The sequence below is a fragment of the Rhinolophus ferrumequinum genome, chromosome 17, assembly GCF_004115265.2.
Source record: "Rhinolophus ferrumequinum isolate MPI-CBG mRhiFer1 chromosome 17, mRhiFer1_v1.p, whole genome shotgun sequence".
Lineage (NCBI taxonomy): Eukaryota > Metazoa > Chordata > Mammalia > Chiroptera > Rhinolophidae > Rhinolophus > Rhinolophus ferrumequinum.
The window spans coordinates 42,022,974-42,038,262 of record NC_046300.1 but is presented as its reverse complement, the minus strand read 5'-3'; the positions used below and the strand labels follow the sequence as shown (position 1 = coordinate 42,038,262).

General features: G+C 40.9%; 1 protein-coding gene across 6 annotated transcripts in view; it reads left to right on the top strand.

The window, feature by feature from the left end:
- Positions 1-13,269, top strand: part of PPARG (peroxisome proliferator activated receptor gamma) — a 124,632-nt gene extending 111,363 nt beyond the window's left edge. For 5 of the 6 annotated variants that reach the window (XM_033132700.1, XM_033132701.1, XM_033132699.1 and 2 more), the window contains one exon: positions 12,746-13,198. In XM_033132700.1, the coding sequence (XP_032988591.1) occupies positions 12,746-12,993 (248 nt within the window). In that variant the 3' untranslated portion in view covers positions 12,994-13,198. Of the gene's footprint in view, positions 1-12,745 lie in introns of all 6 variants that reach the window. The other variant, XM_033132702.1, reaches the window with a different exon arrangement.
- The last annotated feature ends 2,020 nt before the right edge of the window (positions 13,270-15,289 follow it).

Below are 15,289 nucleotides of genomic sequence, written 5' to 3'. Positions count from 1 at the left end.
TACTATTTACCCAGCTCTCAAACCAAGGTTGCTGAGAAAGATGACCCAGTTCTTCTCAAGTGTTTCTCCTCTCTCTTTTTCTCCTCTGAGCTTGAGGCAAGAATGAGACCAAAAAGAACATCAACTCTCTAGAACCAGACAAAGGAAAGAAGCTCTGTGTCCACGTTAAGAGTGTTTCATATGCATCCTCTCGTTAGATCCTGGCAATTCTCCTGTATTTTTATCCTCATTTCATAGAAAGAAAAGAGAGGGTCATAGACGTAAGCAATTTGTCTGATATCTAACAACTCGTGACCAGTGGAACGAGGACTGAAACCCAGGTGTCCTGTCACCTCCCAGTGCCCTGTCTGCCACACACCCTGCCTTCTGCTACGTGGCTACTGGATCATGGTCAACTCCTTGACATGCGTGTTGGGGGCTGCAACTTGCAATCCCTGCATGGTACTAAGGTATGGATGGACCCAGAATCCATACCTTATCCCTTGGTATCTGTAATGAGTTATAGTTTTCCTTGCTCCCTGTAGTCTCATCGACTGGATGGGTGCCGGCAAGAGTAATAAAACTGCCTCCAGCAAGGGCATGTTTGCAACTGGCGCCACAGCGTTATGCCAGCACCACCAGCAAACTCCCCAAACCTACCCAGCAACCAAAGCCAAGTGGAAAGCTCAGTAAAGCTGACAAGCTCCGGGACACTCCATTGGACACTTTGCCCCTTTGAGCATTTGCTGCTTGGTGAAGAAAAAGCATAGGAGGGTTCCAGCTGGAACTCTGAAACAGGAAAAAGCTCTTTTTGTTAATTCAAAACAGTTTGGAATCCATTACAGTTCTTCCCAAACTTCCAAGATATAGAGGAGGAAATTCACTGGATTTTACAATGTATTTTTCTAGGCAGGTTGCCATCCCCATCCTAATGACAGAGGAGCTATAAATATTGATACAATGGCCATAGATGGCAAGTCATCCAGCCTCCTCATTTACCCTCTTAAGTCTGGCTTAGCTGTACCAACAACTGATACCGCAGCTCCTTCTTTTTCCAGCAACCCCAGCCACGTTCTTTTCTCTGTGAAGCAATTTTGGACAGCTGCTCTTGGAGTGATCACGTGCGTGTCTGCTGTCGAATGGGCAGGTTGAATAGGGTACAACAAGGGGGACCTATTCTCATAGCTATACATTTGCAGATCAAGGAAGAGTTGGTATCCTATGAAATATTGGACAACTGCTAGTTCCATCAGGTCATTAACCTGGGGCCCCTGTTTCTTACTCTTGGTCATGACTACACAGGGTGGATGGATGGATGGATGGATGGATAGATAGATTTAGATTCAGACTTTTAAATTTGTTGGAATTAGAACAGAATCAAAGCACAGCACCTGGCCCAGAATAAGTACTTAATAAATGCTTGTTGAATGAATAATAATCAGATATTAATAATAGTTACTATTTATTGAATACTGGGTGCCAGAATATATGCTAAGCACTTTACATACATTCCTAATCTTTGTTTAACCTTGCCCGCTGCTCTACAAAGTCTATTATTATCCCCATTTACAGATGGAGAAAACAGAAGTTTAGCGAGATTAAGCAACTTGCCCAAGGTCACTGAGCTACCACTTGATGAAGCCAGGGTTCAGACCTGGGTCTCTCTGGCCTTAAAACCAATGCCCTTAACTACTACTGCCTTGTGTGCATTGAAATGTGGAAGCGTCCCAATTAGCTACCTTGGTCTTGGAGTTCTTTGAGAGTTTTCCAAAACTACTGATTTCCATATTGCCTCAAAATATTTTTTTTTAATTTATTGGGGTGACAATTGTTAGTAAAATTACATAGGTTTCAAGCGCACAATTCTACATCATCTATATCTCATATCGTGTGCTCACCACCCAGTCAGTTCTTCCATCACCATATATTTCACCCCCTTTACCGTCTTTTACTTACCCTCTGGTAACCACTAAACTGTTGGTGTCTATGAGTTTTTCTTTATTTGTTTGTCTTGTTCCTTTGTTGCTTTCAGTTTTATATCCCACATATCAGTGAAGTATATGGTTCTTGACTTTTTCTGTCTGACTTATTTCACTTAGCGAAATAATTTCAAGATCCATCCATGTTGTCCAAAATGGCACTATTTCATCTTTTCTTATAACAGAATAGTATTCCATTGTGCATATATACCACATCTTCTTTATCCAATCATCTATCAAAGGACACTTTGGTTGTTTCCATGTCTTAGGCACGGTAAATAAAGCTGCAGTGAACACTGGAGCACACATGTCTTTACAGATAAATGTTTTCTGATTTTTGGGGTATATTCCCAGGAGAAGGATTGCAGGGTCATATGAAAAGGTGCTCAACATCACTAATCATCAGAGAAATGCAAATAAAAACCACAAGGAGATATCACCTCACCCCAGTCAGAATGGCTATCATCAACAAGACAAATAGTAACACGTGTTGGAGAGGCTGTGGAGAAAAAGGAATCCTCATACACGGTTGGTGGGAATGCAGATTGGTGCAGCCGCTATGGAAGGCAGTGTGGAGGCTCCTCAAAAAATTAAGACTAGAATTACCATAGGACCCAGCCTCAAAATATTTTAATCAAGAATTTCCAGGTTATATAGTCCAGATATTGCTTACTAACATCCAAAGCCCTTCTTGAGACACCATTTTAATCTAACTAACAAAATTATACCCTAGGTTTGAAAACTGCTCTGGGAAGAAACAGGGCTCAGTGATAACACTGAAGACTGGTGGCAGGTGTTCTTAAACTTGTTCAGGTAGCATAACCCTTGGAAATAACATTGCTGTTTACAGAGCTTCCCGCAAAATTGACAATAAGGTTTAAGTCACTACGTAAACACATTCACATTTAGTCAGATACCATCTTAGACCAGGTTCTAATAGACATAAGCGGTGGCAGAAGAATTTATGAGAGAAATTTTAAATTGTTAAAATGTCACCCAGTAGCTTCATTCCTTCCTGCCCATCGTAAACAAACAATCAAGACGACACTTGTTCAGTTGTAGCAGCAGACCACTTCCCTCCAGCTCACAGAACACTAACGTTCCACAGGCACAGAATTTGAGGAGCTCTTGGTTTGGGGATATTCCATCTTTTCCTCACCCCCAGCCCTTCAAAATCTTGAGGCTATTTCCAGCTCATGTGTAGTCTTTCCATTTTACTGCAGAACTATTTCCACAAGTTAGAATGGACAATAAAGCATTCCTCTGGAACAAAAGACAGCATGTACGTGCCTGAGTGGGCCTACACTTTTCTTGAGGAAACCCCAGCTGGGGTGGCCTCTGATTCTGCATGGCCCAGTAGCCCCCACATCTTCTTTATTAGTATCATCCTTACTAGTTAACTGGGAGGAGACAAAACTCAAAAAGTCCAAAACTTAGGTGTAAAAATACTATGAACCATAGTAAGCCAACTTCCTTCTACTCGCCTATGCCCGTGAGATATTCAGCCATCTTATCCGTACAGCTTTTTAAAAAGACTCAGGCTGGAGTCTAAGTGGTGAAAGTTGTTTTTCTGGCTCTTCTCATGATATTGAGAATAAACAAGGACATCTGATTTCTCGTATGACTAAGCCTGAAGCAGGACCGTCGGGGAGTGTTATTGGTTCATGTCCCCCATCTAGGCCATGATTGTGTCCGAGAGGAATAGCATTCATTTAATAATTGAAAAATACTTAATGGGCACCTATCCTGTGTCTTCTTCTACCCTACTCCTGCCACCACGCTGCCATGACCAGTGGGAAAACCCTGTCAGGTGGCCAGTATGGCTTTGAATAATGACTCAATTTGAGTTATCTAGAAATGTGCCCATTAGTTCATTCTTTTCATAACTTCGTGGACTTAGTTGAGACAGAGGTGAAGTATATTTATAAGTTCTCTACTGGCACCTAAATTCTAAACACCAGAGAGCTGGGTTGGGGGTCTAGGGGATAGGGAGAAGATAATATTCTAGAATCATCTGAGAAACTGAAAAATACACACACACACATACACACACACACACAGAGGCTCTTGTCATTTGTAGACTATAGAAGCATCTTTATCTGTGACTGCTTCAGAAATAAAATCCCCTTCTCAGCCCGGGCCTGGTAGGCTAGAGAATCATCTTAGTGAGTGAGCAAACGATTACATTTGACCTCAGAGACAAGGGATTGAAAGCCAAACTGCTGAGTCATTCCTGTCACCACACCGGCAGTCTTGGAAAAGGTTCAGTCAGGCAGTCAGTGGGCCGCTTTTTGGAGTACTTTATCATTTTGGGTTCTCACAATGTGTGTTTAAACTCTGGGTGACCCCAGGCAGCCTTCCAGAGTGGCACGATTCACCAAGACATTCAGACAGATCTGTAAGTGAGGAAGAATGAAACCGAGGACTGGTTCGAGTCACTCCTAACCGAGAGGCCACTACAGGTAGTGAAGGAGTCATGCAAGGCGCCTTTCAAGGGTCTTGCCAGCTTCACCAGGAAGTAAACCAGAAGAGGTGGGATGGGCATTGGGAAGCTTCCGGAGCACGTGGACTGCCCTGCGTTCAAAAACCCCCACTCCACTGCTAACTACTCATAGATGTGTAACTTCAGGCAATTACTTACCTTCCCTCTCCTTAAATTCCTTATCAGTGCTCTAAGTAAATGAAATAACATTATGTGAAACCTTTGGCATCATGCCTGGAATATGTTAAGCACACAATACATGTTAATTTTCCCTTTTCCTTTGTATGATATAATTTGAAGTTGCTCCACTCAATTCTGCCAGTCAAATTGCTTATTTCCACCAATAGACATTCTTAAAATCCTTATTATAATAGAAATACCCCTAGGGAGACATCAGCCAATCCCTTTATCAGCTATCGCTTTAAGGGGATTAGTTGTGGATTGAGAACAAAACCCCAAAGGAAAAAGATACTAGAGAAGGGAGAGGGGCCTGAAAAGCTGAGAGGAGAACTCAACCCCATTGCCCTGAAGGAGATAGGAAATAAGAGGAGTAGGGTGGGTTTCTACACTCCTTGAATTCTGATTAAGTTTGGAGAGACATTATGTGTTGAGAGGTCATATTTAGAAATTAGATTACACCTATATTTTGAGGTTCTTCTCAAGAACAATGGAAAAGAAGAAAAGAGGAGGGGGTTGCAGAGAACTAGTACTTGGGCCCTTTTTATTTTTGGATTGCTGCTGGCTACCTTTGGTTTGCTTGTTGGCATTTGTAGGGATTGAGGAAGTAAAGAAGAGTAGTTGGACTGGGGACATGAGTGTGTTGAGCTTGATGAGAAAGAAGAAATCATTCCCCTTCATCTTCCCACTCCAGCCTTCTTCCTCTGCTTTCCACCTACTGCCCATTTCCACTTCTGATCAGAGCCAGTGTTGGACATAGAAGGAGCAGAAATTTATCTACATCCCTTGGGTGAGGGCATGGATACGCTGCTCTCCCGGTCCTGACACAGAAAAGGGGAGGGAGCAGACCCGATGACTGAGCTTCAGCTGAGTGACCTCAAGTGACTAGAACAACAAGAGGACCCTAACCTCAGGGTGAAAGGAGATAGGAAAAACAAGGATGTCCCAAGGACAGGACAGAAGTCTCAAGTCCCATTTCCATTCTGAAAGACCTGGAAATAAATCAGCCCAAGCTTAATTCACTAGAGGTACCGTTGAACAGTGACAAGCTTTGAACACAGCAAAGAGGAAAGTGCTATCCACTTGGTTACTAGACACCTTTGTGTTCTGCGATGTAGTTTGGGAGGGGGCTTTTTGGAGGTGGTAGTTGAGCATTTGCGATGAGGGGAGTTGGTGTGGAATTGCTACTTAGTGGGCAGATAAAGGAAAATATTGCCTGGGCTTGATTTCATAGTGGTGGTTACCCCACTCCACCATCCTAACCAAATCCTATGTGTTATTGTTGTGAAGAACGGTTATCATTTGGACATAGACAGAGAAAGTGTTTATTAAACTATTAAACAGGGAAATGTTAGAATGTTAACCCACTTCTTAATGAAGGAGTCTATCAGCACCATGCGCGTCGATGGCAGAATGTACTTGTTACAGATGTCGTTTCTCTGTTTGGTAAAGCATTTACAAGCTCTCTAAGTTGTGTTGTTCCCTTTCCCTGATAATAGCAATCAACTCTATGTCTCCTAAAATCATCCGTTGTTCAGGGTTCTGATTAATTTAGGGGGGCCCTGCTACGATTCCTAACATCAGATCCTCAGCAAGGTGCAATCCAGGAAAAAAAAACTTGGGTGGCAGTGGGGAGAGCAGGAGGGATGGCTGACAAGAAGGGAGCAATTATGGGGAAAGAATAGCAAAGCTATAAAAAGGACCCAAGAAAATTGGAGAAAATAAGAGGAGAAGAAAGGTAAGAAGTGAAAAGAGGAGAGTTAACATTATACTATGACAAATAGAAACAGCTAACTTACCATGTGTCAGACACTACTCTCAGCACTTTCCATCTCTTACCTCATTTAATCCTCTCAACAACACTATGAGTTGGATTACTGTTATGTCTTCATTTTTTAAACGAGGAAACAGGAACAGAGAGGTTAAGAAACTTGCCCAAGATTACCCAGCAAGTAAGTTTTAAAGTTGGGATTTCAACTGCTTCTCCCGAAACCAGTAGTGCTTGCTCTTGGCTGCACGTTAGAATCACTGGCAGCTTTTAGAAATATTGAAGGTCATACCCCAGGCTAAGTAAATCAGAATCTCTAAAGATGGGACCCAGGTATGAGTTGGCGTGTTTTTAATCTCCCCAGATGATTTTAATGTGTAACTAAAGTTAAGAATCCCTACACTTGATCAAGCTCCAGTCCAAATTTAAATATGAAAAAGAAAAACACATGTGAAACTTTCTTACATGACTTTTTCCTAAAGGTAGGATGGTGGGAGGGAATTGCTACAAGCCATACCGTAGTTTCCCAAAGATAAACTTAGCTGAGTTCACAGTTTTGCCTAATGCTCGCCATGATTCTGATGGTTAGATGAAAAGTGTACCAAAGAATTCCTAACACCATCTCTTCAAGGAAGAAGTGAATTTGGGCTCTGGCATGTCTTTGTTTTATTGTTGTTGAACTGCCTTGCGTGCGTTCAACTATTCAACTACAAGGATGGGACCTTGCCCAAACCCCCAAATGTGTCTGCATCAGGAATTATTTTCTTGCACTCTTGAATTTATGCTCTTACTAGTGACAGCTCAAAAGCCTTCCTTTTCCCAACTGTGACTATGCCACCCTACCCCTGCTTGCGCTCCTGATCCATTCCTATGGAAATTGCCTTTATTTGAACAAACACAGAAAATAATTATATCTTATGAAGTTCCTTTACCTAACTCATTCTCACCATGACCTTAGGAAAGAAATACGCTTTGTTGTCTTAAAAATTAAGTCAAAACCCAGGAAGATTGGATGCCTTGTCCAAAGTCACAAGGAAACTAAGTGGAGGAAAAATAGGGCTCAAATCAAGTCTTCAATTTCCAAATCCATGGCTCTTTTTAACACACCTGTGAACGTAGGAAGCAATGGAATAAAGGAAACTGGGGAGGAAGTGTGAAAGGAAGTGAGACTACCAAGTGCCAGGGTCCCTAAGGAGCCGTGCCTCCCCTTCAGTTTTCACCCACACCTAAGGTCTTTCACAACCTGTGGATCAATTTACAGCTGCCCAGCTATCAGACTTCTTTTTTTTCAGTGCCCTGGGTACAGTCTTTTTCAGATTACTAGTGTCTATCAGAAAGCCAGTAGGGAGATTGGAAAAGCCATTACAGCAGCTCCTAGAAGAGAGAGAAAAACATCCACTTTAGTTTTTCTGCCTCTCCTGAAGACTACAGTGGCCATCTGGATCCCTAACTAAGACGCCTCCTGAGAAAATCTGTGCTAGGGAAATGCCTGGCCCAGGTGGGAAGATCCCAGGAGGGTCAAGAGAATTTGAATCTGCTTCAGATAAGCTGAACCAGATCTGGATGCGATGGGATCTTGGTGGATTTGCCCATAATCAACAATGCTCTCTAATCAATTCCAGCACTCTGTGAATGGAGACCGGAAAGGTTTCTTTCCCAATTCTTTGCTGCCTGGGGAGTAAGAAACCAGTAATTGACTCCAGCTTCCTCGAGTGTTGTGTCCTGGCGTATGAGTCAATCCACACTTTCCCAAAAGGGCCTTCTAGGCAGCCTAGGCCAGTAAATGGGGTCCCTTGATCCTGGTCCTATTCTAGACCTCAACTCTAACCCTCAGCAAGGTGCAGGGAGAAGGTCTCAATATTTTAGCAGGCACTGGGCCGATGGGGAGTAGACAGGGAAGGGAAAGGCCCAGGACAGCCCTAGGTTTTTAGACAGATTTCTACGGCACATTTGTGGTACCTAGCTCAGCTCAGTAAGGGTTTGGGTGTGAGTACAAGGAAAGTGGAAAGAGAAAGGTAGGAGAGGGGAGCAAGGAAGGTCATTGGAGAGGAGAGGGTAGGGAGCAACCCTGCCAAATCCCTTTTGCTCTTTGACCCTAGGGACTGCTTAAGACCAAAAGAAGCTTTTTTTTTCCTAAATAAGCCAAGTGTTCTAAGTTTAATATGTAAGCCTGTTAGTATACTTTTCTAATTAGATTTTGAGTTTATTTCCCCAGTTAATTATGTGCATTATGTAAAGGGAATTACACATAAGAATAAAGCTTAGAACTTTTGAATTAGGGTCTTAGAGATCATCTATCTAGTCCAATCCTTTTCATTTACAGAGGAGAAAATTGAGCTTAATAGGTTTGCCCAAGGCCACAGAGCTGGTTGGTGAAAGACCTAAAAGTAGAATATACTACTTCTACTCTACTGCACTCCATTTTGCCTTGACTGAAAATTCAGAACGGACAGTGAGACAGATCTATAGATGACCTAACTTGTCACTGGAGAAAATAGGAATTAATGGCCACAAACTCTCAGTCCTTCAGCCAAATTTCATCTATCACATCGTAATAACTTGCCAAAGGGGGGTTTGAAAATCCAAACCAGATCCTTCTCCATTCCGAGATCAGGGGCGGGGGGAGCGGGCGAGCTCCGTTACCCTGTAGTATATCTAAGTGTTTCCCGCAAGCCTTATCAGCCGCACTTCAGGGTTTGGTTGTTTGAACTGTCATGATAAATTAAACCTACTAGATTCGCGTAATCTCTTCAGCAGAAGTTTTGACCCCACTGATGCTGCTCAAGAGAAAGGAGGCAGGAGAAAAGGCTCTCAGGACAGGAGCCAGAGCCCCAATGAGCACAGGGTTCCTTCCACGGAACGTGCGGTCCCAGCCCATGGAGGAGCCACATTTAACACCTGTCTTGACACAAAATACTGTCAACTTTCAATGCACGTGCATTTGCGCTGCCACGGGCCTTTGAAATCTGGACCATTTGTTCAGGGGGAGAATCAGCAATCATTAAACCCAAGACACCAATCCAGGATCTGGTTTTCCTTGAAGTATCAGTATCAGGGGTGTTCATTATTGCACAGCAACTGTCAGAAAGGTGCCACTCCTCCAGGGGCAGGATTCTCTAGGCCAGGACTCAATCATTTGTCTCATTCTCTGAGTTTGAGATTTTTGCTGATGGTTCCAAAATTAAATGCTGAAATTTAAAGGAAAAAAACATACTTATTCCAGTCAATGGGACATGTTAGAGAAGTTAGGGGGGAGGGGAAATCAAACCAAAAGTAACTTTCCTTGTGTATTTTTCAATCCAGGACTCCTAGCCGAAACAACCTTCTCACTCATTAACTCAGCCAACTGAGTGCTTCTTATGTTTCCACTTGGTCACAGATGATCAAAACTTCGTTTCTGCCCTCTGACACCTCATGGCCTAGTACAGGATACAAACAAGAAAATCAGTATTTATAATACAAAATAATGAGAGGTGAATACTGTATAGCGCTTGGAATCAGACAGACTTCGATTCAAATTTCAGCGCTGCCATTTACTAGCAAGTGCCAGCTCTTGGGCAAGACTACTCCTTCCTCTAAATCTTTGTTTTCTGTCACATAAAGCCCTGGCTTCATGGAGTTATTGTGAGGATTAAATGGTATATTGTGTCTAAAGCTCTTAGCACAGTCTTTGGAAAATGATAACCAGTCAATAAATGTCATCTACTGATATAGTAGTGATTGAGATGTTTAGAGGGTGTTACGGGGTCCAGAGAAAGGGGATTGGAAAATGGGACAGGAAGGGAAACTGTCCAGGAAGACTCCCGGGACATAATGACACGGGCTATATTTGGAAGAATAGGTTGAAGTCAGTAAGATAGGTCGAAGGGGAGGCAAGACTATTTCAGACAGGAGCAATAAGCACAGAGTTCTTCTTTAACATGTCTCCTGCCTGAGCACAGAGTTATGACAGAACATAGGATGTATGAGGGACGTGGTATGGAAATAGCTTAATATGGTTGGAACAAAGGGGTAATTACAGAAACTGAGGCTAGAGGATGAAGGATATTAAAAGGTAAATAAAGACTCTTAGTGCTTTATAGTGAAGGAGAAAAGAGCTAAAATTAGAACAAGAGGGTGAATAGCCTTCGAAAGCTAAAATTTGGAATCAATACAGGGTATCAAGCGAATGTTCTGAACGTTGTACATAAACCCCTCTCCCCTCTGGTGAGCCTTAATGGGAAAACCTTGTATTCTAACCACAATGCAACAAACTTAGAAATTAGAAAATAAAACTTAGAAACTAGAAAACAAAAACAAACACCCAAACTTTCCACTTGGAAATTTTAAAACCCTCTTCTATATAACTCTTGGGTTAAAAATGAAATCAAAATGGTAAAATAGACTATTTAGAAAAGAACTATGAGAGTACTACTTTGGAGTAAAACCAAAGTGACACTCACAGGAAATTTTAGAGCTTCAAATGTATCTGTCAAAAAACAAGAAACACTAAAACTACATAAATGAATTAAGCATTCAATTCAAGAAACTAGAAAAAGAGAAAAAAATAAACCTAAAGAAAGTTAAAAGAATGAATTAGTTAAAATGAAAACAAAATACCATTTTAAAAAAACAGTGGATTAGTAAAACCAAAAGCTGTGTTTTAGAAAAGGAAAAAATAGATGAGCTTTTAGCAAATCGGGTTTTTAAATGAGAGAATACACAAATAAAAAGCATTCGGTTAAATAAAAATATTACAATTTCAGATTCTAAGAGAATATCAGGTAAAATTTTATTCCAATATAAATTAGTGAAAGTTTACTTATAAGTAGTACAAAGCCTGAAGAGTCTAAAGTCTACAGAAGAAAAATTGAAGGTAGTCAAAGATTTACCTCCAGGCTCAGATGGTTCTGCCAATGAATTCCAAGGAACCATCAAGGAAGAGATCATTACTACATACAAACAGAAAAATAAAAAATCTTCTCAACTCAGTCTATAAGGCTAGTTAACATTTAATACCAAAGCAGGCAAAGGATGGCACAAAAAAGAAAACATTGGACCAATCACAGTTACAAATTTTAAAACCCTAAGTATATTATTAGCAAAATAAGTACAAGGATACACGGAAACCTATTAATATAATTCTCTATACTCAATTAAAATAAAACCATATGTTCATCTCTTTTGGTAGGAAAAATTTAAAAGTATTTGATGAAATGCAACAGCATTCTTGACCAAAACAAATTAAAAACTTTAAAACTCTTAGAAAACCAGGAGTAAAATATATCTACCATAATGTATAGTAAATATTATACTCGTGGTAAACCATTAGAAGCATTTTCTTCAAGATTAGGACTAAAACAAAAATCCTCCTACCACTACTATTATTTAATACCATATTAGCAATATTAGCCAATGAACTATGGCAAGGAAAAGAAATGAGAAGTGTAAACACTGGAAAATAAGAAATAAATAAAACTGTCACTATCTGCAGATGTAATTGTCTATCCAAAATAGAAAAAAGAATCCAGGATAAAAACTATTTGAATTGACGAGAGCTCAAGAAATTAAAATAGATTCAGTATGCTAAAATTAATAATTTTTCTAAACATCAGCAGGGATATATTAGAAAACATAACAAAAAGAAGTATAGAATACTATGAAGAATAAAAGTAAAGTAATAAAGTGAAGGATACTATAAAGTATTGAAGGATACATCTAACAAGAGCTGCATGAAGAAAAACATTTAAAAATTTAAAGGTAATTTAAGCTCACCACTTAAAAATTCAAAGGAAAGAAAGTATAAAGAAGGAAGTGAAAATTATTTGCAACCTCACCACTCAGAAGAAACCTCTGTTAAAATCTGGAGAGTCTATCCTTCTAAACTGTAACAGTATTTAAAAACTATGTCTTGTCTCTTTGAAAACATATGTATGCTACATTAAGCAAAAAAAGAAGACAAAGCTTGTTTTAAAAAGCATATTTAAAGCTGTGGTGAAAAAGTAAGTGGAGGTTGTAAAACATAGACTCATCAGGAAGGAGAAGTTGAAAATGAGATTTCTGAGTGAGTAGAAGCAGACTGGCAGAAGAGTCCTCAGTCTGCGGAGGAAATGGCCTTGCTACCATGTTATGTCAGCTCATCACACAGAGTTGGTCCTGGCCAGGAAAACAATGCCCCTGGAAAGGGCTCTAGTAGTCTTGGTTTCATTCCATCTTCCTGTATGCAGTTCTTGCCCGCTATCTACTTACCCTCCCTGTTGACTTTCAGAACCAAAGCAAAGCAAACCAACAAAAAGACCGGTGAGTGGTTTGGCTGAATATGCCTCAGACATGGTGCCAGAGAATTTTGTAACTGAACCTCCTGTTCTTCTGCTTCCCCAGACCGCCCAGGTTTGCTGAATGTGAAGCCCATTGAGGACATACAAGACAACTTGCTGCAAGCGTTGGAGCTCCAGCTCAAGCTGAACCACCCAGAGTCCTCTCAGCTCTTTGCCAAGCTGCTCCAGAAAATGACAGACCTCAGACAGATTGTAACAGAACATGTGCAGCTATTGCAAGTAATAAAGAAAACAGAGACAGACATGAGTCTTCACCCACTCCTACAGGAAATATACAAGGACTTGTATTAGCAGAGAAGTCCTAATTCACTGACAACGTTTTCCTTCTTCCAATTGCACTATTATTTTGAGGGAAGATCTGACACCTAAAAAATTTACTGTGAAAAAGCATTTTAAAAAGAAAAGGTTTTAGAATAATAGATCTATTTTATGCATATTGTTTATAAAGATACATTTACAATTTACTTTTAATATTAAAAATTACCACATTATGAAATTGGTGGTTGTATTTGAAGACTGAGTCTGATGTGTTCCCCACCTCCCACCCCCACCTGGGCTTTTATTCCTTTAATTTTCTTCTTCTCATTCTTTCCTTCTTTCTTTCCTGCATGCCTTCCTTCCTGTGTGCCTGGCTTCCTGCCTTCCTTCATTTTCCTTTCTTCTTTTTTTCTTACACATTTTTAAAAATGTAAATGGAACTGCTGATCAACTTTTCATGCTCAGTAAGTCAATTTTTTTACTCAATTTACAACTTTTCTGAGCCGTCCATCTGCTTTAACACTAACATCTTAAGAATAGAAGGGGAACTTCAGGACCAAAAAACTGCTCAGGGCTTGTGTTTCTTAACCTGGATGTGCTAATTCGGGGCATATCCCCAGGCTTTACCAAGAATTCAATCTTCGTCCACAATCCCAACCAAGATTTTCACTCACCAAAAGCAGCCTACTAACCAGGCTACCAGGGCATCTGCAAATACCCGCGGCAAGTTATGAACTGTTAGAAGCCGTGAGTAACACAGAAGTGTTTTAAAATTTGGCACCTGCCAAAAAGAACCTACAGTGGAATTCAGGAGAAAAGGTTAATCTTTCATAAAAACAGATGACAATGCAGTAGAACCATTGCCAAATGAATGGTTCAGATTCTAAGAACTATTAGGAGGTCAAAGGAAGTGAAGATCAATGAAGATTGGAAGACTGAAGAGTGCCACCAAATTCACTGAAGTGGGCCTCAAAGGATGGACTGGATTTGGAATAGGAAGAGAGTAGGAGAGAAGACGTTCTAGAAAAGCAAGACAGCAGGAACAAAAAGAAGGAGCCAAACCAAAACAAAACGTGAATAAGGAAGAAGAACCAAGTTCTAGTTCTAATGGATGTAGAGCAGTTTTGCTAGAATTATTCCTGTTGTCCTCCTGGGGACCACCTTGCCCAGCGATCTCTTACTTTTCTGACCTCAAAGGTTAATTCTCCATATCGTTTAGGGAATGCATGCCTCCCCAGCAAGTAGGTTATATGTTCCCTAAAAGCAGAGTCCTTCTTGGCACAATAAATAGATTTCATTGATTGTGGCCACCAAATTCACTAGCATTGCTTACCGCAAACTCGTAATCCTCTGACTTTGAAGAATGCCATAGAAGCAAGCTATCCTGAGGTCTCTCTTCACCAGGATGATTATTCCCACTGACCTAAATTATTTTCCTGCTGCTTCTCCCTTAGTTTATCTTTCCTTATGGTATTGATACTCAGGAGGACATAACTTTACATTTGAGGCTTTCAAGCCAAAATATCAGGAAAGACTTTTTAATCCTTTACCCCCAAAATAAACAGATCTCCAAAGAGTCGGGTTAAAGAAGGGAGTCCTGACCCCAACCCTAAACATGTAGGTTCCCTAGAACCCTTTAGGAGAGACAACTGTGGAGCTCAAACCCTGAGAACAACAGATAAAACCACGTCATTTTCAGACTAGTGACTAAAGCCATTGTCTAAGTGACACCAAAACGTGAGGAAGAGATGTGGCAACTTCAGGTCATCATATCGCTAGTTTTTCTTTCCTTCCTTGCTGCCAAACATCAGGATATTTGGAAATAGCCACATGAGTGACTAGAGGATTCACTACTGTTCCATGTGGAGAAGTTATCACCCTGGAGATCTTAAAAAAAAAGAAAAGAAAAGAAAAGAACAGGCAAGCAGTAGACAAGGTGAGGATTCCACCTCAGAGGAATCCCTTGTTTACAAGATTTCCCCAACAAAAAGCCTTTCAGCGCGCTGCCCGCTCTCCGTTCCCACCAGCGCTCCGCAGCCTGTCCAAGTCCTTTCCACATTCTCAGAGCTGTGGCTGCCAATGTGGGGAGGAAGGGGGATACTCTTCGCGCTCTGGCACTGATGATTAGCATTAAATAGCTTTTAAATCCTGGCAGCTTTCAAATTCCCATCTCTCTGACTTTTTCCCTGCGGTTTGGACGATCATTTGCTACATATTTTATGACAAATCATATACAGCCACAAAGCTCCTGCTCCTTTCTCCGTCTCCCTTTCCCCCAGGATGATTTAATCAACAACTATATCATCAGTTATTCATAGTACTTTCTCCG